The following is a 22,410-nucleotide window of genomic DNA, read 5'->3' as shown; positions in this document are numbered from 1 at the left end:
GGTTACATTCTTGTATCTAGAAGGATTACACTATAAAATTTATCATCTAGTTGGTGCATAAACACCATGAGTATTGGAAACTTATTAGTACTTCAGTAAAGAAAAAAATAGAGAAAATACGCTTATTTTAATCCACAGGTAAAATGGAAAGAGGTGACAGAATAAACACACAAAACATGACTAATGAAGACTTAATTTAGATGAGAGATTAAAATAACGAGTATGTTACCTTAATTTTGTTTGGCCTCTGTCTTCCTCACTGCTTTTGGACAGGAGCCTGTCTTTTTGGCACTGCTCTATCTCCAAAGTTTGATATAGTATAGTATAAATGCTCAACAAATATTTACGAAATGATTTATAAAGGTAAATCTCGGTGAAACCATAGAAAAAACTGAGACTACCTGAAGAAGTCTCAGTCAAAATGATGAGGAAGAGTTTAAGAATGAAAGCCATTAGGCTTAGGGAGGAAAGGCCTTTCCTGATAACTCTGCATCTCCTTTATTCAATGAGTTTCCCAAGGTACCTCAAAAGGAACGTCCAACAGCAAAAAATACACTCAATTTTGCAGCCAGAAGGGGATACAAAACCAAAACCTATTTGCGTTAAACTTGTTAGGTTACGGGCTCCCAAATATTTAAATGATGTCTTTATTCATCAGTGTATTAGTGGCACCTGTAGCCATTTGTTTGATGTATGCTTTACTAAAAGAAAGATAAATGCACAATTCTTGAATATTAAATCTAAGCCGTTCTATAGCTTTTCTTTTTGGAACTTGTCTTTAGAAGTTTGTTTATGGAAGTGGGAGTTAGCTCAGAACTTGAGGGCCAGTTCTTTTTAGTCAAACTAACGACGTAAAGGTGAGGCCATGCTTCACACACCGACGGCGGCTAAAGGCATTAGAGGTACCCTCCACACATATATAGGTACAATCTAATAGTGAACAAGTAAAATTAAAAATAAAAACAAGAAAAATGAGACTCTGGGATTGAAGACTAGGGATGGAGAATGGCATTACGGACTTGGGAACTACCCACATCCCATTTCACTCATTCGTTCACAAAATGCAATTAAATCCGTTCAATTTACTATCTGTCATGCAAGAAACTACCGACTTTCCCGCCACGCCACTCGCAGACGGCCACACCTGGTATATGTGCTGAAGAATCTCCAACTCCCGCCACAGGTTTGGCTTGTGTCCGCCCCAAAGCGGAAGTGACTTCAAAGGGACAAACTGAAAGTAAGAGAGTTCAAATACCAGGAATCTAAAACTCCTACGCTGTTCGGAGAAAAATCTTCTCTGACCACCAACCTCTCCTATCCCTTATCCCTTTTCGTAAAGTGGTGGCAAGGATTCACCACAGCCTCGCAACAACTAGTTCTCCGCCCCAAATTCCAAATCATTCAAAAATTTGTCCCTTCTCATTGGCCAACGAGGAGGCATGGATACCTGCAAAGAACTACAATTCCCGTCAGGCCCCGCGGGAAGTAACGAAGAAAAGGCTACGGGCCGGAGCAAAGCGCATTGGGAAATGTAGTTTGCTCCACACCCAAAAGGACAATCACGCCGCCTTCTCCCAAGTGAGGCTGGAGAAACCAGGTGTTGGGGTTAGAGCCCGTTACTGCTAAGGGGAGGAGCCAAACTCTTAAGCAGCGTTCCTCTCTTCCCCCCACACGGAAGATGAAAATTTTCCTTTACTCCTATAAAGCATTATAAACACTCCTTGAAGAAATATGGTGGTCTTTCCAATATCTCCAGGTCAGTAAAACTCCCAGAACTCCCCCGACCTCAAGCTCCAACTCGTGGGAAAAGGTGGCTCTTTTACAAGTGGGCAAAATGGCTGTCCTCTTAGTTTTCCCATTGGTTGCCTTTTGCGTCCTTCAAGGGCGGTTACTAAGCACCGATTGGCTCTTTTTCCTTTGAGGGTGGAGGAAGACTTGGCTCCGCTCTCCCGCGGCCCGGGAGGAGATAAAGGGGTGGAGAGAAGGCCATTTTTCCAGGCATGATTGGATGATTCTCATGTCACTCCGGGAATGTACAGCTTTTGATTTGTTTACTGCCCCTCAAAGAGAACGAAGAGGCGGGGCTAGTGCGTGGTGGGAAGGGGCGGGATTCTGCCAGCCGCGGCTGCCGCTGGAGCCGGTGTCCGGGCTGGTGATGGGGTTAATTCCCTTTCGTAAGACTCTTACTTGCACCCACCCAGCCCTGCCGTCGCCCCGCAGCGCCGCACTCCAACCGCCTCCTCCTCCTCAGTAACGCGGGTAAGCGATGCCCTCCCCTCACTCCTCCAGCTCCCCGGGAATAACGCGCCTCGCTCCCCTCCCCCGCCCGCCAACCGGTAGCGCTAACGGAGAAGGAGGCAGGCAGGGGAGAGATGTGGTGTGTGAGAAGGTGGCCTTCCCCGCGGAGCCGTCGGCGCTCCAGCCAGGGCCCCGCCGAGGTGCTGCTGCCAGCCCGCTGGGAGGTCGGGTTCCGAAGAGTCGGCTCTCCTGGCCCGCCGCTGCGGCTGCAGCTGCATCCACTACCTTGTGCCCACCGCCCCCACTCGGGGGCCATGTGAAAAGCAAACCCCTCGAGGCCTAGCGGAGGAGGCAGGGGAAAGGTTCCCGAGTCCCTGCCATGGCTGCTGCTGCCGCTGCCCTTGCAGCCCTCAAGGGACTCGGGAACCAGCCACAGCAGGCCTGCCAGGAACGGGTGCCGTGCGTGGTTCTGCTTTCTCGGGTGGCTGGCGCCGCTGCCCCGGGCTCCCCGGCCCATGCTACGACCGCGGCCCCCGGCCTTGAACCGAGAGAATTTCTAGAAAGGAAATAGGCATTCCGAATCGTTCCTGATATATAGGTACGTCTTGCCTGTGGTACCAGAAAAAGCACAATGGGAAAATTAAAAAGAAAGTTGAGTGACTGTCAGTGCCACGGACTCCGGGGGTCAGATTTACAACACGTTTTGGTTGAACCTTAAGCTGCCCTCCAGAATCCCTGTGTGTTTTGAAGTTTTTGTCGTTCCTTTTTTTGTTGTTGTTGCTAGGTGCAGAAGAGAGTGCATCTGTTCTTTGAGCTTGCTTTTTTATGTGGAAACTTAAATTATTAGGCTATCGTGCCCCGCTGTTATTGTCCTGGGATAGCGAGTCAACTAAGTAAAAGGTGAAGAGGTGCTTTCGAAAATAGTGAGACTTAGTAAATAAATAGCAGATGATTTTTATAATGAAATTTTCCAGGAAAAAAAATGTGTGTATATATTACGTGTATGTATATTTATATATATATGTATATATCTCTCTCTTCAGGGTTGTAGTTTGCCTAATTGTAATTCTGAAGAAACCCTTTGCCTTTAGCTTAAATGTCATTGATTACTAGAACTTTGAAGTAATGAAAAGATGGTTAAAGTCAAACTGGAAGTCCACCTTTTTATGATATTTGAAACAGTGAGATCTATGAAATATTTAATATAGTAGAATGCCAGTATGACTAGAGTAACTGGACACACCTCATTTTAACAAAATTTGGCATATTTGGTATATTTGAGAGCAAATGCTTATTCCTCACATATTGAGTGCTCATCTTTTCACTACTTGCTTTTCACATGGATGAATATGTCCTTAAATAATGAATTCTATAATTTGTAGTGGATATGCCTGTAATCAGAGATAAAATTCAAGGCCCACTTTTGAGGCTTTTTACCAGAATAAACTTGGGTTCCGAAAAATGTCTGAGTTTTGACTAAATGTTAGACCATATCTTAAGAGTCTGAGAAGACTATACTGGCTTAATAATCTTCCATATTCCATAATTAATACACCTAAATACAGAATTGGCGTAGATCCATAGATTCAGGACATAGAAGAAACTTGGATTTGTGTTACAGTTTTTAAAACAGAACACATAACCCTGAAAGGTATTTAAGTCCCCTCAACTCCCTCCACAGCGTACATCGCTCAGCATATAATTTTCTAAAACTTGTTGGTTAATTGATAAATTATGTAATTTATCCTTTTAGAGCTCATGTGCTTTATGTACAGAAAGGGCTGCTAAAAACGCGAGAGGTTTCTACATTCTCTTACTAGCTATGACTCTCAATTCAGTTTCCTCATCTGTAAAGTGGGGATGATAATGCTTAACTCATGGAATTGTGAATTTTGGTGATGCTATAAAGCCTTTAGCATTGTGCCTAACACATAGTATGTATGATTAAATATTAACTGGTTATTTTCATGCCTGTTAAGATAATGTTTTTTATTCATATGCACAAAGGTGTTGCAGGACATTAAAATGTTCTGTTAGTAAAGAGTACCATGAGGTTTTCATTTATATAGTAAATTAAACGCAGTTTTCAGTTAGCCATTTTCAGAGTGAAAGTGTGCGAAATTAGTCATCGGGTACAGACCAGTTGCCTATTTTATAAGAGATTTTTGTTTTTGCATTAAAATGCAAGTGTTTATGGAATATATTTCAAATGGATTATTTGAAATAAAAGTGTGGTAAATTAGTGATAGTTATTCTACTATCTTTTAAATTTTATTAGCTGATACGTATTTGAAGATCTTATTTATATAGTTGCCACCCATATTCATTGTGCTACTGGTCTACTGACAAGCAACAGTTGAACTCAATACAGGGTTAAGACTGAGAAAGTCATTTTTTCATTAGGGCCACAGGCTGACTAGGTTTGTTGCTGTTTTTAATTTTTTGTTATTTATCAATACTTGAGTGTTTCTTTTCTAAGAAAGAGCATGTCAGACACACTGTTCCTTTCTCCTCCCAGATACTTTTGAAAATCTACTTAATAGTGTCTTTGGAGTTTGTACAGTTAGACAAATTTAAGGTTAGCGTGAAAAGTGTTATTATAAAGTCTTCTGACAGTAATGCCTGGCCAAAGTTCAAGGCAGCTGCACCTTATGCGGAATAGTGAGCTGAGGTACATAATGTTATGGCTGGCTTCCCAACTTATTAAACCCAGTACAACTGGATGCTCTTTCAAGGAGCCTTACATGGCAGCAGCAGTAGAAATTTTTATAAAATTGAAATAAGCTTTTTCAAATATTATACAGAAGATATGCACTGCCATACCTTGCCAACTAAGATTTTTTTTTGTACTGATACTTTAGAATACCTGATTATACCCATTTGAGTTAATATTAAGTTTTAATTCCTCAAGCTGAGAGTTGATAACACTTCCATTCTTGAAAACATTGGAATAATAAATACTTTTTAAATATTTTTTATTTTTTAATTAAAGTTGACAGTCAATAATATTTTATATTGGTTTCAGGTGTACAGCATAGTGGTTAGACATTTATATAATTTAGGAAGTGATCACCCTGATAGATCTAGTACCCTCTGACACCATACATAGTTATTATAATATTATTGGCTACATTCCCTGTACTATGCTTTACATCTTCATGACTATTTTGTAACTTCCAATTTGTACTTCTTAATCCCTTCACCTGCCTATCCCAAAACCCCTCCCATCTGACAATCATCAGTTTGTTCTTTGTATATTTGAGCTGTTTCTGTTTTATTTGTTCGTTTATTTTGTTCTTTATCTAGTCTGTTGTTGGGTACTTAGGTTGCTTCTGTATCTTGGCTATTGTAAATAATGCTGCAGTGAACATGGGGGTGTATATGTCTTTTCAAATTAGTATTTTGGATTTCTTCAGATAAATGCCCAGAAATGGAATTGCCGGGTCATAAGGTTGTTATGTTTTTAATTTTTTGAGGAACCTTCATACTGTTTTCCACAGTGGCTGCATCAGTTTGCAATCCTACCAACAATACACAAGAGTTTCTTTTTCTCCATATCCTCTCCAACACTTGTTGTTTGTTGATTTATTGATGATAGCCACAATAATAAACCTTTAAAACTTGATGAATTTGTAATATATTGTTGCTATTTTAATTATAAAATTTCACTAGCAACATTTTCATGATCTATTGTAAATATGTAGGGTAGTCTATGTGTCAAAGAGGTGTGGTTACAAATGGCAGCAAACTAGTCAAATAGTTACTATAATTCCAAACCACAAAATCAGTACTTATCTTTGCAGTGACACCTGCATACAGTGATTATAATTTATTATTTATAACTTAAAATAACTAAACTGAGTTATTGTAAAGTATGTCAGTTTTTTCTCAGTATAATACTAATCTTTTTCTGTCTTCCACTAATCCCTATAAATTCTAATGTTTAGTAATAACACAGATATGCAAAAAATTAAATCACATAATCAAACAAAACGTTAAGTTAACTTTGTTTCCCCAATAATAAGGTTATGTAATTAAACAACTTTGCTTGTACCTGATAAGATGTGAGCATGTGTATCTTTTTTCCAGAATTTGATTCTATTAGTCGTTGGCTGATAGTTGAAATAAGAGATGAGTTATTTAATCTTGGCTCAAAGCTAGTTCTCTACCTTATTTTCTAACAATTTGGTTTTTTATTCCCAGATTTTACCCTTTAGTATTTTGCATCGTCTTTCCTTCATAGCCTCCACAAATAGCTATTAACTTAATTTTTTTTCCTGCAGATTTCAAAAGCCTACACTTTGTGATCTGTGTTGTTCCTTCTTTGCCTTCTGAATTGTGGATTTGTACCTTTTCTATTAATTTCTACCTGTAGGCTCACTTCTCTAGGCAAATTATGAGATTTTTGAGCCTTCTTATTTCATAAATACTAGATCACATAGCATGTTTAAGTGATTGTTCTTATACGCTGCTTAACTAATGTTTTCATCTACAACTCCTTAAACTACTTCCTCTCCAAAAGAAATTAAGTATGGAAAATAACTACATTTGTTTTTACTCTTGACTTTTCTTCTTGAAAGACAGTAATTTGATATTGTCTAAGAATTTAAAGTACTATAATTCGAGTTCTCCCAACTTTAGTTTCATCAGTGATAGGTATAAATTACTTTTGTGGGTTAGTTGTGCAATTAATTTCACTAACTTGTCTTCCACGTGAAAGAAATTCCATAACTGGTATAAAATATCACTATACAGTATGAGTTAGAAGTTTAACTGCAGATTTACCTTGCTGCCATGACCCTCACTGGGGAGGGAAGATGTGGGATTTAAGAGAAAAAAAAGTTAATGTGGGGGAAAACATATCACTGTATATGTATGCAAAGCTATGGCTTAAATGAGCATAAGGCCTTCATTTTAAAAGTCCTCTTTTGAAAGGAGCTTGCTTATTACAGAATTGCTGTTTAAAAATAAGTATCTTTTTACTGGAAACAACCCAAACGCCCTTCAATGAGTGAATGGTTCAACAAACTGCTATATTTTATACCATAGACTACTATGCAGCAATAAAAATGAACGACCCATTGATACATGCTGCAACAACCAAACAACCATGTGGTTCCATTTATATAACGTTCTCAAAGTGACAAAATTACAGAGATGGAGAACAGTGGTTGCCAGGCATTAGAGATAGGATGGAGGGGGCAGGATGGTTATGACTATAAAGCAGTAGCATGAGGGATCTTTGTGGTACTGAAACAGTTCTTTTTTTTTTCCTTGGTGTATGATTCTTGTATTTCTTGACATACACATATATGTTCACATACCAGTTGTCTATCACGATTATAGTGGTGATTACATAAATCTATACATGTGATAAAATTGCATAGAAACACACAACTGAGTGCATGTAAAACTGTAAAATCAGGATAAAGTGGATTATATCAATGTCAATCAGTTTTGATGTTGAACTTAAATAATGTTATTGGGGGAAACTGAACAAAGAGGACATAGGAGCTTGTCCAATTTTTATTTCAATTTCCTGTGAATCTATAATTATTTAAAAATAGGAAAGCTAAGTACAGAAAAATAACCATTACTTATATATATGTTCCTGTATTGTATTGAGAAAGAGTTTCTGTTTTTAAACAAATATCTTCTGCAAAATAACATTCATATAGTTCATATTGTTCATTTGTGTTATTTTTATACCATAGACTACTATGCAGCAATAAAAATGATGTGTTTGCATACATCTGAATACAGTAGAGATACCCCTACATCAAACATCCAAGATGCAATTTCCATTTTCATTTTACATGATTGTTTTCGCTAAATGCCAGTTCTTTCTCATTCTCCTTTTGGGACTTGCTGCCCTTTCACTTTCCAACTCTTCTTCTTATAAATTAGAAAGAGTCTGGTATCAGTCATCTGTATTGGTCATTTTTCAGTTGCTCTGAGATTTGTGCCTTTTGAGCAAGCTCTTGTGGGAAGAGAAATCAGGCAGATAACTTAAACTATTCTAGTGACAAGGGTACATTTCTAAGGGGTTTGGTTTCTCGACATTACCTTTCTTTGTTTCAGGGTCTTCAGATAACATACACACACACTTTTTTTTTTTTTTTTAATGTACAGAAGGAGGGCATAATCAGAAGAGTGGAGGTCCATCTGGTCCCAGACACAATTAAAATGTTGTTACAACGGTATATCAATATTGATGTCTCCTGTCTTCTCTCCTCCTCCCCTCATGCCCCTTGAGAGTAGAAACTAAGGTGTGGGTAGGGATGGAAGACTACCTACACAGGTCCATTTTTTTTTTCCTCTAAATTCATTTATTTAGAGATAAAACACAGTCATTCAAATCATGGAACACAATATCAACACAGAAAATAAAGTTGGGAAATTAAGTTGAATTGTTACCTTTCATGTACATCAATAAATATCTTAAAAGAAGCAAGTGTATTTTTTAAGATTCATTAAAACACTAAGGACACATACAAGTAACTAAGAGTTTCTAAGTTAAATGTCATAGTGTTTGATTTTCAGTTTGAAAGATTATAACGAATATATTTTAGTGAGACAGCAGCGAATACAAAAGCATTTTGAACTGTGTAGTGTACTATAAGCAGTTTATTCTATAACATTCCATCATTCTCCTGGCCTAAGTTTACAGGTAGAAGGCAAGCTGGACCAGTTATCCCAAAAAGGGAGAAAGGGTGGAAGAGTAACCCCATAGATGTCCTCAGTAGATACTGTCCCTCTATATTCCCCCTGGCTGTTTAGCACCCTCCTTAGACTTACCAGGTTGTATTCCATATTGTTGCTGGCTGAGAAACTAGATCTAGTCCTCAAAGCACATTAGAGCTTTTCACAGAATCAGAAAACTAGACCATAATGGTATCTTTGTGTTTTTAGGCTTTTTCTTACTCATGGTGGTATAACCACAGGAAAGAAATGTTTTGAAGGACATTTTTAAAACCTATTTTTAGATCATTTTGATAAGCTGATTTGAGAAAAATGCTCAGATTTAAGTGTTTTTACTCAGTAATTTTGCCAGCTTCTGTCTTTTGAAGTCAAAAATATTGTGTTCATTATTCAGTATGTTCAAAAGATTGTAAACTTTATCTTTTTTTTTAAAACTGGGTTAGAAAACTGAGCCAGTGTAGAATTTAATACATTTCTAAAATTAACTTTTTGGAAAGTTTGTAATTTTTAAAGCTTTTTAAATCAAAAATCAATTCATACACAAAATCAAACAGTACAGTGGATCTATAATTGTCACTCCCTTATCAACTGTTTTATGATCAGGACTCATCAATCTCTTGAAATGAGCTAAAATGTTCTTAGCACCGGAAGTCAAATGGATTCTTTTTTATGTTTTCAGTTTATCAAAATCATGTCACATAGTTTTGTTACACATTAGAACCATGAATCTCCTGTAATTTTTTTACTTTTCCTGGAAATTCTAATAGTCTTTCAATTTTTTTTCTGATTGAAAGTTATTCAGCTACTGTTTCATGGAGGCCTCTTTTCCTCACAGATTTTCTCTTGGATTCTTGTGTCCCTCTCTCATCCTGGGGCTTCCCTTCACTGTCCTCCTAGGTTGTATCAACTGTTTGCTGGATCCTGTGGATCCTTCTTTTTTGGTTTTTATGCTCTTCCTAGGTAATAGCCTATGGTATTTTCCCAAGAAATGTTGCTTAGGAAGTAAACCTTTTGAAACCTTATACGCCTGAAATCTTTATTCAGCCATCATACCTAATAGATAGTTTAGAATGCTAAGTTCAAAATCATTTTCTTCTTGTACTTAGACATATTGCTAATGTCTTAACATCTTGGTTGCTTTTGTGAAATTGGCTGCTGAAATTTTCCAAGCATACACAAAATTTGATAGATTACTAAGTTCTACAATTAATAACATTTTGCTCTATTTGCTTTATCCTGTATCTATCCATTTTATTTTTTTGATGCATTTCAAAATAAATTACAAAGATCAGTATACTTCACTCCTGAACACTTAGGCATGGATATAATTAACTAGAGTTCAATATTTGATTACTTTTTTATAGATAGATATGTTTACAAAAAAATGCACAAATCACAAATGTACCAGAGTTTTTGACAAATTGTATACATCTTTATAACTCATATGTCTATCAAAGTATAGAACATTACCATCACCCCGAGAAACAAAAGTTCTGATTCTTTTCTACCATATATTTTCCTGTGCAAGGACTTATATAAATGGAATTATACAATAAGTACTATTTCGTGTAAGGCTTCTTTCCCTCAAACATATAATTCAGGTTTTTAATCCATGTTGTTGCATGTATGAATAGTTCATTTTTATTACAATAATATTTTATTGTATAAATAATACAGTTCATTTTTCTGTTCTGTTGATAGCTGCCTATGTGTTGTATCTGCTTTTTAGTTGTTATAAATAAAGCTGTTTGATTTACAAGAGTATTTAAGAATAAGTTTTAAATATCTCCTAACATGCAATAATCTGCACAGAAATCCATTTTTTCATTTCTTCTTTATTCCATTATTTTCCTAGTTCTTGGATTTTTGTTAATACATAAATAAGTCATGACTTAGCTGAGAATACTGTCACACTTTATTTCTTGCTATTTTCACTAATATAAATAGAAAATAGGAAGATTATTTAAATCCTCCCCCCCCTTTTTAAGTTTTGAACATTCTTGTTGAAACTTTAGAATAGATCTGTTTTTCCTAGTCCATTTTGGACTTTAGGTGATTACATGTTTATACTAATTAGATGTAATCAGGAATTTGTTTTTTCCTAGAAGTTAGCATTTCAGCATAGAAAGTCATTGAATTTTAGAGGTAGAAGTATTTAAGGAATATGTTAGTCTGACATTAACTTTATTTATGAATCACACTTGATCCAGAGAGGCATGACTTAAGTTATGAATGCATTTTGCTTGTTTTTTATTAAAAGTGATCACGTATATGTGTTATAGTTTTGGAATGACAGTTTAAAAGACCAAGTTTAGAATCTTGTATTTATGATCCAGAGAGTCTTTCCAGTGCATCTTTTCCAGTTCTAAAATTTTGTTAAATTCATATGATAAATTAAGAATGAACTTTTTTGGTTTTCCATGCTACATTACACAAAAGATTTTATCCTGGTATAATGCTCAGTGTACACATTCCACAGCTTTTTGCAAGTGTTGATTTTTTTTTAATGAATGCTCACTTTGAAATTTAATTAAAGTGAAAAAGAGTAAAGTTTTTTAGTCTAATGTTCAAGCTGTATTTGTGGCATATGGAAATTACTTTATGGCTTTTCTGAAAACCTCATGCAGCTGCTACACGAGTTTTTGGTTGCATTTACCTTACTACTGAAATGGAAAACCCAATGATAAATTAGGAGAATTGACTTAAATGTTAAATGCAGCTTATAGAAACTTGTACTTTAATGGCATATAACATGTATACTTTAATTTTAGAAAGCATTTACTCATTTTCTTCTCATGTCATTTTTTTATTGGTTTCTGTGGTATTTGTAAAAAGGCTTACAGAAATGTTGGTACTAAGATAAAGGATAATTGATGCTCTTGTTTGTGAGAGTTACACTAAGATCACAGAAATGGCTACTAATCATATTGCTTCTGTCCTAAAAGACATACCTCTGCCTTCAAGAAGCTCATGACTTTACTGGGGATCCATTTGAGTCAAAATTTGTGTTGTCGTAAATGGCCGCAGCTTCATTTACTTTTCTTTTTTCCTCCTCTTTCTTGTCTTCCTCTTCTTTCCCTGTCTTTGGACACATTTGCTTAAAGATAAGACAAGGTGAATGGAGCTATGAAAAAGGAGTAGTAAGTGTCTCAGTGGGTGGTCTTTTTATTTAAGTATGTAAAGTTCCAAGGATTACATGGGATTTACACCTTCCTTGTAAATGCACAATAAGAACCAAGTGAAACTTGGTAGGTAACCACTAATTGAATTGCTTTTGTATATTCTGTCATAAAATTTTAATACAAGCATTTTTGTGCTACTCTCATTTTCTCAGTAGAACTTCTTTCAGAACTGGAGTCAGTCCTCTGAAACCCTGCTGCTGCTTTATCAACTGTTTGTGTAATATTCTAAATCCTTTGTTGTCATTTCAACAATCCATACATCTTCACTAGGAATAGATTCCATGTCAGGAAACCACTTTTTTTGCTTCTCCATATGAAGCAACTCCTTATCCATTGAAGTCGTTTCATGAGATTGCAGTAATTCAGTCACATCTTCAGGCTCCACTTCTGGTTCTGTCGCTGTTTCCACCGCATCTGCAGTTACTTCCTCCACTGAAGTCTTTAACCCCTCAAAGTCATCCATGAGTGTAGGAATCAACTTTTTCCAAACTCCTGTTAATGTTGATATTTTGTCTTCTTCCCATGAATTACGAATGTTCTTAATGGTATCTTCTAGAATGGCAGATCCTTTCCAGAATGTTTGCAATTTAATTTGCCCAGATCCATAAGAAAAATCACCATCTATGGCAGCTGTAGCCTTATGAACTGTATTTCTTAAATAATAAGTCTTGAAAGTTGAAATTACTCTTTGATCTATAGGCTGAGAATGGATGTTGTGTTAACAAGCATGAAAACATTGATCTCATTGTATATCCATCACCTCTTGGGTGACTAAGTGCATTGTCAGTGAGCAGTAATATTTTTAAAGTAATCTTTTTTCCTGAGCAGAAGTTCTCAGCAGTGTGCTTAAAATATTTAGTAAACCATGTTATAAACAGATGTGGTGTCATCCAGGTTTTGCTGTTCCATTTATAGAGCACAGGCAAAGTAGATTTAGCATAATTTTTAAGGCCTCTGGGAAATTCAGAGTGGTAAATGCGCATTGGCTTCAATTTAAAGTCACCACCTGCACGAGCCCCTAACAGGAGAGTCAGCCTATCCTTTGAAGCTTTGAAGCCAGACATTGACTTCTCTCTAGCTATGAAAGTCCTAGATGGCATCTTCATCAAATATAAGGCTGTTTTGTCTACATTAAAAATCTGTTTAGTGTAGCCACCCTTACTAATTATCTAATCTAGGACTGGAAAATTTGCTGCAGCTTCTACATCAACACTTGTTGCTTCACCTTGCACTTTTATTTTATGGAGGAGGCTTCTTTCCTTAAACTTTGTGAACCGACCTCTGCTAGCCTAAAACTTTTATTTTGTAACTTCCTCTCTTCTCTCAACCTTCATAGAATTGAAAGGAGTTAAGGCCTTACTGTGGATTAGGCTTTAGTTTAGTTAAGGATATGTTGTGGCTGGATTGATCTTCTATCCAGACCACTAAAACTTTCTCCATATCGGCAACAAGGCTGTTTTGCTTTTTTATCATTTGTGTGTTCACTGGAGTAGCACTTTTAATTTCCTTCAAGAACTTATCCTTTGCATTCACAATTTAGCTATCTTTTCGTTACAGGAGACCTAGCTTTCAGCCTCTAAACTTTCGACATGCCTTCCTCACTAAGCTTAATCTTTTCTAGCTTTTAAGTGAGAGACAGGTGACATTCAAGTGAACACTTAGTGGCCATTGTAGGTTTACTAATTGGCCTGATTTCATTATTGTTGTGTCTTGGGGAGTAGGAAGGCCCAAGGAGAGGGAGAGATGGGAATGCCCAGATGGTTGGTGGAGCAGTCAGAACACACACATTTATCAATTAAGTTCACTGTTTCACATGGGTGCAACTATGGCACCCCTAAACAATTGCAATAGTAACAACAAAGATAATTGATGACATCACTGTGACAGATACACTAATAATGAAAATTTTTGACATATTGCGGGATTTACCAAAATGTTACAGAAACATGAAGTGAGCAAATGCTGTTGGAAAAATGGCACCAATGGATTTGCTCGACATGGTTGCCACAGACTTTCAATTTGTAAAAAATGCAATTATCTACAAAGTACAGTAAAGTGAAGCACAATAAAATAAGGTATGCCTGTATATATATGAAGACATTCAAGACTTATGTAAGTCATATTGGAGAATTGGAGAGAAATTGATTCATCAGTATTTCCAAATTTACCTGATAAATAGGGTAGTCACCAGCTTGCCCAGGACAGCCTAATTTATATCTTTTGTCCTGGCATAGTTATAAAAGTGCCCTCTTTCATTCTGAAGTGTGCCTTGATTTAGATAATAAATTGTATGGCCATCCTACTGACAACCTAGAGTACTTTTTTAAATACACATTTGCTACCTACTAAGTCAGAATCTCTAAGAAAGGGGCCTGGAGATAATTTTTTTTTAGCAATTTCAAGGTCAAGAACATTTGTAATACATTATTCTAAAAGAATGCTATCGTTGTTCTATGACCCAAAACCCATTACTGTTTTAGTGGAATAATGAGTTCCAGGTTAAATTTGGAGAGATAATCTCATATGATAACCTAGCATCATGTATTTTCTAAAAGTGATTATAGAGCAAGAACATTTCTTAACACGTATGTTGGACAGGCTTATAGGGGCAAGAGAGAATGGGAAAGGAAAGTGAAATAATTTTTTGGAAGTAGGGCAATCTCAGGCCAGATCTCTATTAAGAAACTACGAGCAAAACTGAGTTTCTCAGTAATATTTCCCTTTGAGTCTGATGAGAGTAGGGGAGGGATTCATAAAGATGCTTTTCATACCTGAGAACTAAGAGCAAGAATTAATGCGGAGGAGAGAGATGAAAAAAGTACTTTCAGATTCTGAGGCCATGTTGAAAGGAAAATAAAATGGTATTGTTGGTTTTTGGGGGTCAGTGGGATTTGATAAGATTTGCATATGGTCATATGTAAGTCAGGCACTTGTGAGATGTCTGTATTTTATCGAGATGTCAGAGATGCCCATTCCGTTTTTAAGATTTCTTTTTGGCTAATTCTATAACTTTAATATGAGAGTGAGCAAATTTGACTTAATAAAGTAAGTAATATGCACTAATTATATTTAGAGGATCTTATACTGAGCCATTCATGCTTGCTCATTTGATTGATTACCTTTTATTGATTGATTACCTCTTAGCACCAATGGCACATAGTTAAGAAATAAAAAATGGCTGGAAAGGTAGGAATTTATCTGTAATTCATCATAGCTGTTGACTCATGATATCTCCATTAACCAGAACCCCGAGCCAATTTTTCTATGGGCTGTAATACCAAGCAAAACTGTCTTAAATGTAATTATCCATACCATAATCTTTTATTTAAAAACACTTTGGTTGGGGGGAGGAACTTTTTTAAAACTTTATTGAAGTATAATTGACATACAATAAACTGCATATATTTAAAGTGTGTATTTTGAAGAGATGCTGATTTTTTTAGATTGATACTCTGGCAAGTTCACCATTATAATTTGTCTTCTAAGCATGTGGATGGAGAAACGAAAAGGCCTATTATTTAACTTGGGGGAATTGTCATGAATTAGCCACAAAAAGATGATTTATGTTGGATCATTATTAAGACTTAACCGTATTTGTGGAGTAGATACTCTTCACTCCAAAATTCAAGAGCTAGTGACTTCATTTGTACATATGCAATGGAGAGAATGAGAGCAAATAATTACATGCCAAATGAAGGACATGGAATTGTAAGTAAATGCTTGAGAAGTTCCAAAGAATAAGGAGTGGGTGGACTGGAAAATTTGAGGAAAGTTGTGAGGAAGAAAGTGGGTTATAAAATAGGTGAAGACGACAGACAGAAGAAACAGTGAATTGGAGTTCGAGCTAGAGCTTAGAAAATACATGTGATTCAGCAGGCAGAAATGGGTAGAAGAACATTCTAGATAGAGAGGAATACTGGTGAGTGCAGGTGATGGGAGGTGAGTGGTCTAGTTTGGCTGCAGTCTAGGATGGATGAGAGGAAATAACCATGGAAAGTTAAGTTTGGGCAAAATTGTAGAGGGTCTTGAATGCCAAACTTAAATTGTAGAGGATTTGAATTATGTCCTTTGAGTCAAAGGGAACCACTGCAGGTTTTTTTGAGCAAGGTGGTATTGATATAGATTTCATTGCCTTATTGTTACTAGGGTTGTGTTTTTCTTAAAGCATTATAATGTCACCTCTGTCTCTTTCTGCTGTTAACCTATTTTCTTTCATACTTCATTTGTAATTATCAGGAAATTGATTTTTAAATTGTCTTTTCATTATACACCACAATCAAGTGGGCTTCATCCCAGGGGCACAGGGATGGTTCAACATACGCATATCGATTAATGTGATACACCACATAAACAAATTAAAAAATAAGAATCATATGATCATATCAACAGATGCAGAAAAAGCCTTTGACAAGAAACAGCATCCATTTATGATAAAACACTTAACAAAATCAGTACAGAAAGAAAGTACCTTAACATAATAAAGGCAATCTATGACAGACCCTCAGCCAACATTATACTTAATGGTGAAAAACTAAAAATCTTCCCTGTAAGATCAAGAACAAGGCAAAGCTGTCCACTGTTGCCACTGTTATTCAGTATAATATTGGAGGTCCTAGCAAATGCAGTCAGGCAAGAGAAAGATATAAAAGGCATCCGGATAAGAAGCGAAGAAGTCAGACGGCCACTATTTGAGGATGACATGGTTCTCTATATAGAAAACCCTAAAGACTCCACAAGAACAGTAGTAGAAACAATAAGCAAATACTGTAAAGTCTCTGGATACAGAAATCAATGTTCAAAAATCCATAGTGTTCCTATACTCTAATAATAAAGCACTAGAAAAAGAAGTGGAAAAAATAATTCCTTTTGCAATTGCACCAAAAAGAATAAAATAGCTAGGAACAAATTTAACGAAACATGAAAAGGACCTATATAATGAAAACTACCAGACCCTTTTAAAAGAAATCGAAGAAGATACAAAGAAATGGAAAGATATTCTGTGTTCTTGGATTGGAAGAATCAACATAGTTAAAACGACCTTATTACCTAAAGCATTATACAGATTTAATGCAATCCCCATCAATATCCCATCCACACTTTTTAAAGAAAGAGAACAAAAAAATCATCAGATTTGTATGGAAGCACAAAAGACCCCAAATTGCCAAAGCCATCCCGAGAGAAAAGAACGAGGCTGGAGACATCACTCTGCCCAACTTCAAATTGTACTACAAAGCGACGGTAATCAAAATGGCATGGTATTGGCAGCAAAACGGACACACGGACCAGTGGAACAGACTCGAGAGTCCAGAAGTAAGCCTATATTTATACAGGCAAATAATTTTCGACAAAAAAGCCAAAAACATACAATGGAGAAAGGAAAGCCTCTTCAATGAATGGTGCTGTGAAAATTGGAAGGCCACCTGCAAAAGAATGAAACTAGACTGTTGTCTATCATCACGCACCAAAATTAACTCAAAATGGATTAAGGACCTGAATAGAAGACCTGAAACAATAAAATGCATAGAAGAAAATATAGGAAAAAAACTCAAGGACCTTGGACTTAAAGAGGATTTTATGAATTTGACCTCAAAGGCAAGAGAGGTAAAAGCAAAAATAAATGAATTGGGACTACATCAAACGAAAAAGATTCTGCTCGGGTGGCTCCATAGTGTAGTGGTTACGTCTGCTTTATACACAGAAGGTCCTGGGTTCATGCCGCAGGTGGAGCCACGGACTATACCCCGGGTGCGCCAGGGTCCCAGGCCACAGGGTCATCAGGCCCTGCGTGAGTGCTGCGAACACGTGGGAGGAGTCATCCCACCTTCAGAGATCCAATTCTGAAGGAGAGACGGCAACATCCATAGGTCAGGGGTGGAAGTGGTTAGGAGGATTAAAAGAGGGGAAAAAATAAAAAAATAAAAAGCTCAACAAAAGAAATCATCAACAAGGTAAAGAAAGAGACAACCATCTCAATGGGAAAATACATTTGCAAGCAACCAGTAAGTGCCTAATATCCAAAATATGCAAAGAACTCATATGACTCAATAACAAAACAAAAACAAAAAACAAAAAAACAATCCAATCAAAAAATGGACAGAGGATCTGAACAGACACTTTTCCCTAGAGGACATACAAATCGCCTACAAACATATGAAAAGATGCTCAACATTGCTAGCTATTAGGAAAATCAAAACCACAATGAGATACCATCTCACACCTGTTAGAATAGCCGTTATCAATCGGAGAAGTAATAACAAATGCTGGAGAGGATGCAAAGAAATAGGAACCCTCATACACTGCTGGTGGGGCTGCAAATTGGTACAGCCACTATGGAAAACAGTATGGAGGTTCCTCAAAAAAACTAAGAATTGATCTGCCATATGATCCAGCAATCCCTCTACTGAGTATTTACCCCAAAGACTTGAAAACTCATATCCAAAAAGATATTTGCACACCAATGTTCCTAGCAGCATTATGCACAGTGTCCAGGACATGGAAGTAACCAAAATGTCCTACGATAGATGACCGGCTAAAGAAATTGTGGCACATATATACAGTGGAATATTACTCAGCCATAAGAAGAGATGAAATCCTGCCATTTGTGACAACATGGATGGACCTTGAGATAATCATGCTAAGCGAAATAAGCCAGACTGAAAAAGTAGAAAATCACATGATATCACTTCTTTGTGGGATATAAACCTAAAAGCAACAAATGTACAGGACAAACAGAGACTCAGGGACGTGGACAATGGACTTGTGGTTACCAGAGGTTAAGGGGTGGGGGAAGAAGAAAGAGGTAGATGGGGTAAAAGAGGTCAAATATCGGGGTTAGGGGAAGGGCGAATTGGGTAAAGGGGATCAAATATATGGTAGCTGAAGAAAACTGGACTTTGGGTGGTAATCAAACAATAGAACATATAGATGACAGATTATAATGTATACCTGAAAATTATATAATTATATTAACCAATGTTACCCTAATAAACTTATTTTAAAAAAGAAAATAAATGAAATTGTCTTTTAGAGTCATCGTGTCACCTTATTTTTCTAAGTATTATCATATCTCTTTATTTATAATAAAGTAATAATACCACATCTGGAAGAGAGAGGGAGAGAAAGATTATCATTACCTTTGTAGAAATAGAGTATGGCTTAATTTAGAAAGTCTGAGTTTTAAAGTAATATGAATCCTAGGCAACACATAGAGTCCTGAAAGATTCAAACATATTGAGTTCTTTTAGTATATGATGATGCAAGATTATATTGTCTCATTACTTTCTTGACCTTTATTTTAAAATACATATTTAGAGAAATCAAAATCAGCTTAAGAAAATTACCTTTTTTTTTGGAATGTCATAAAGGATCCCTAGAGGTTACAGATGGATAGTCAAGGGGAAAATGGGGAAGTTCCAAGAGTATTTTTCTGTTCTTGTTTATTTTCTTAACTCAAGTATGCAAATAAAAATCATTTAAAATGTGAAGAAATATGCATTAGCAGTTACCTGTTTATCTTAAAGCCAAATTCATAACCATAAGTGGTAGAACTACTCTTCTTTTAAAGGATCATGAGAATTTAATAATGTGGTTTTTTTCAGTGATAAATCACTTCAAGCCATATTGGATTATGTGTACTTTTAACATTTTTAGGCTTTTAGATTAATTTTCTGTTTTTATTTTCTATTATTATCTTACTACTATTTATTACATAGGAATTAACTGTCCTTTAAATGTGACACTGCATAAATTATTTTCATTTAATTTCCTGTGGTAGAAAATAATAAACACTTAATAAGGCTTCCTGATCTGATTCTACTATGCTGTTCATTCGTCAGCCATTCCTTGAAAAAAAAAATTTAGTGAGTATCTGCAGTGTGTCATGGCCTGGCTTTGGGAATACAAAAATCAGTGATTTGGACTTTTGCCCTGTGGGAGCTCAATCTAACAAGAGAAAATCTAATAAGTTATAACGAATCCCCTTGATAAGTTCAATTTAAAAAATACATGCAAGGTGCAGTAAGAGCAACATCCTGCCTTAACTCTTACCTCAACATTTCTTAACCCATAGTGTTAACCCTATTAAAATCAAACAATCGAGCTAAAATCCTCTTGAAGTTTCTCACTTCCAAGTCTTTGGTAATATTTCTTCTGGAATAACCACTTACCAATTCTTCCCTCCTGCGTTATATATGTCACATTTCCATATGCTGTTCTTAAATGCCAATTTCTTTTTGAAACATATCCCAGAAGTGCTGTCTCCCATATATTCTCCTGTGGCACTATCTTTATGTGTGTAGTTTTCCTAACTTTTATTACTTTGTACCTTGTATTATGCATACTTCATCACGTATATAACCCTGCCTTCACTACTACCTGCCTTTTCTTATACCTAGTCAAAGAGACACTGCTTCATTTTAAAATTACCTGAGGTCAAGGACTTGGGCAGCTTGATAATAATACTTTGTACACTATTGTACTTAATAAATGTTTGCAGATTGGAATGTAATTAGATACCTTGTATTAATTTGAGAAAATAGTAGATACCGAACTTACACCTCTAAAATTCTCTATTTAGTAACATTTAGAAAAACTTCTTTTTCATAAATTTGGACAATCAACTTCAAGCTAAAATTCTGTCAGACCATTGACTTGAATAAAATACTGTTCCCTTGCTTTAAGTGTGACTCCAATAAGAAATTATTACAATCTGTTAACTGATAGATACATCCTATTAACCTCATGTCCATATCCCACTCAGTACCATATCACAGTCTCAACAATGACATTATTAGATTGATTTGACTGTAAACACCAAACTGTCCTTATCCTTCCTGATATTCTTATTTTTTTCCCCTCTGGATTGAGTCATGTCTTCAGGATTGTTTAAGGAACTTGTGTTTCTGCCTAATTAGGAGAATCAATTTTAAAAACTATGCCAATTAACATTGTACTGTTTTGAATTCTGCCATAGAAGGAATAAGTAATGTAATCACTAAAGGTAAAGAATACTAATCTGAAAAAAGTGTTTTATAATATACTTTTATTCTATCAAGCCATATTAAAATTACCTCATAAGAACCTTTTTAGAGAGATAGTCACTTGCTTCCCCATTTTATTTCACAGTAAACTCGCATTGCTCTCTTATTGTGAAACAAAGTGGGACACGCAGTCCCATGTCCTAACCTTCATTTCTAGATCTCCTTTTTCTACTTATCTCCTTTCTATTTTTTTTCTGATTTGTGAGTTGTATTAAAAGAAGAAAACTTTTTATTGTAAAATACACATAACATAAAATACTCTTAACCTTTTTTTGAGCACATAGTTCAGTAATGTTAAATACATTGTTTTGCAACCAATCTCCAGAATTCTTTTCATCTTGCAAAACTGCAACTCTATACCTGTTGAACAGCTGCTCCCTATAGTCCTCTTTCCTAGCTCCTGGAAGCCAGCATTCTACTTTCTTGTCTCTATGAATTTGACTTCTTTAGGTACTTTAAGTGGAATCATACAATAATTATATTTTTGTGGCTGGGTCATTTCACTTAGCAAAATGTCCTCAAGGTATATCCTGTTTTAGCATATGTCACAATTTCTTTTTTAAGGCTGAATGATATTCCGTTGTCTGTATATATACTACATTTTGTTTATTCATCTGTTGACGGACATTTGTGTTGTTTCCAAATTTCGGCTATTGTGAATAATGCTGCTGTGAACGTGGCTGTTCAAATATCTTTTTGAGACGCTGCTTTCAGTTCTTTTGGATATATACCCAGAAGTGAAATTGCCGGGTCATATAGTAATTCTAGTAATCACCATACTGTTTCCATGGTGCCTGCACCATTCCCACCAACAATGCACAGAGTTTCCAATTTCTCCACCTATTCGCCAGCACTTGTTATTTTCTACTCTTATAATAGTTGATATCCTGATAGGTGGGAAGTGGTGTCTTTGTGGTTTTTATTTGCATTGCACTAGTGATTTGTGATGCCGAGCATCTTTTTCATGTACTCATTTGGCCATTTGTATACATTTGGAGAAATTCCTATTCAGATTCTTTGCCCATTTTTTAATGGAGTTTTTTTTGTTGTTGAGTTGTAGATGTTTTTTGTTTTTATCGTAGCTTTGTTGAGCTTCAGTTTTAAGCAACACTTTTTTTTAACAAATCAGGTTCCATTATTATTTAATGACACAGAAAATGTGTTAAAGTGTGCCATTCATGTGGCTCAAAGCCTAAATAATGGCTGCTTTATGAAGTAATTATATAATCAGGAATATTGGTATCTTTTTT

General features: G+C 36.0%; 2 protein-coding genes across 24 annotated transcripts in view; one reads left to right on the top strand and one right to left on the bottom strand.

Moving 5' to 3' along the window:
* ZRANB3 (zinc finger RANBP2-type containing 3) overlaps positions 1 to 1,740 on the bottom strand; it is a 262,163-nt gene extending 260,423 nt beyond the window's left edge. For 2 of the 5 annotated variants that reach the window (XM_023527492.1, XM_023527491.1), the window contains exon 1: positions 230 to 1,008. In XM_023527492.1, coding sequence (XP_023383260.1) covers positions 230 to 453 — 224 coding nt within the window. In that variant the 5' untranslated portion in view covers positions 454 to 1,008. The other 3 variants (XM_011354495.2, XM_023527494.1, XM_023527493.1) reach the window with 3 other exon arrangements.
* Positions 1,741 to 2,084: 344 nt separating this feature from the next.
* R3HDM1 (R3H domain containing 1) overlaps positions 2,085 to 22,410 on the top strand; it is a 171,153-nt gene continuing 150,827 nt past the window's right edge. For 10 of the 19 annotated variants that reach the window (XM_023527500.1, XM_023527498.1, XM_011354493.2 and 7 more), the window contains exon 1: positions 2,086 to 2,259. The gene's annotated coding sequence lies outside the window, so the exon portion shown is untranslated. Of the gene's footprint in view, positions 2,260 to 22,410 lie in introns of all 19 variants that reach the window. The other 9 variants (XM_023527497.1, XM_023527496.1, XM_011354484.2 and 6 more) reach the window with 3 other exon arrangements.

Source organism: Pteropus vampyrus, unplaced genomic scaffold (genome assembly GCF_000151845.1).
Source record: "Pteropus vampyrus isolate Shadow unplaced genomic scaffold, Pvam_2.0 Scaffold17, whole genome shotgun sequence".
Lineage (NCBI taxonomy): Eukaryota > Metazoa > Chordata > Mammalia > Chiroptera > Pteropodidae > Pteropus > Pteropus vampyrus.
This window is presented reverse-complemented; position numbering and strand designations above follow the sequence as displayed.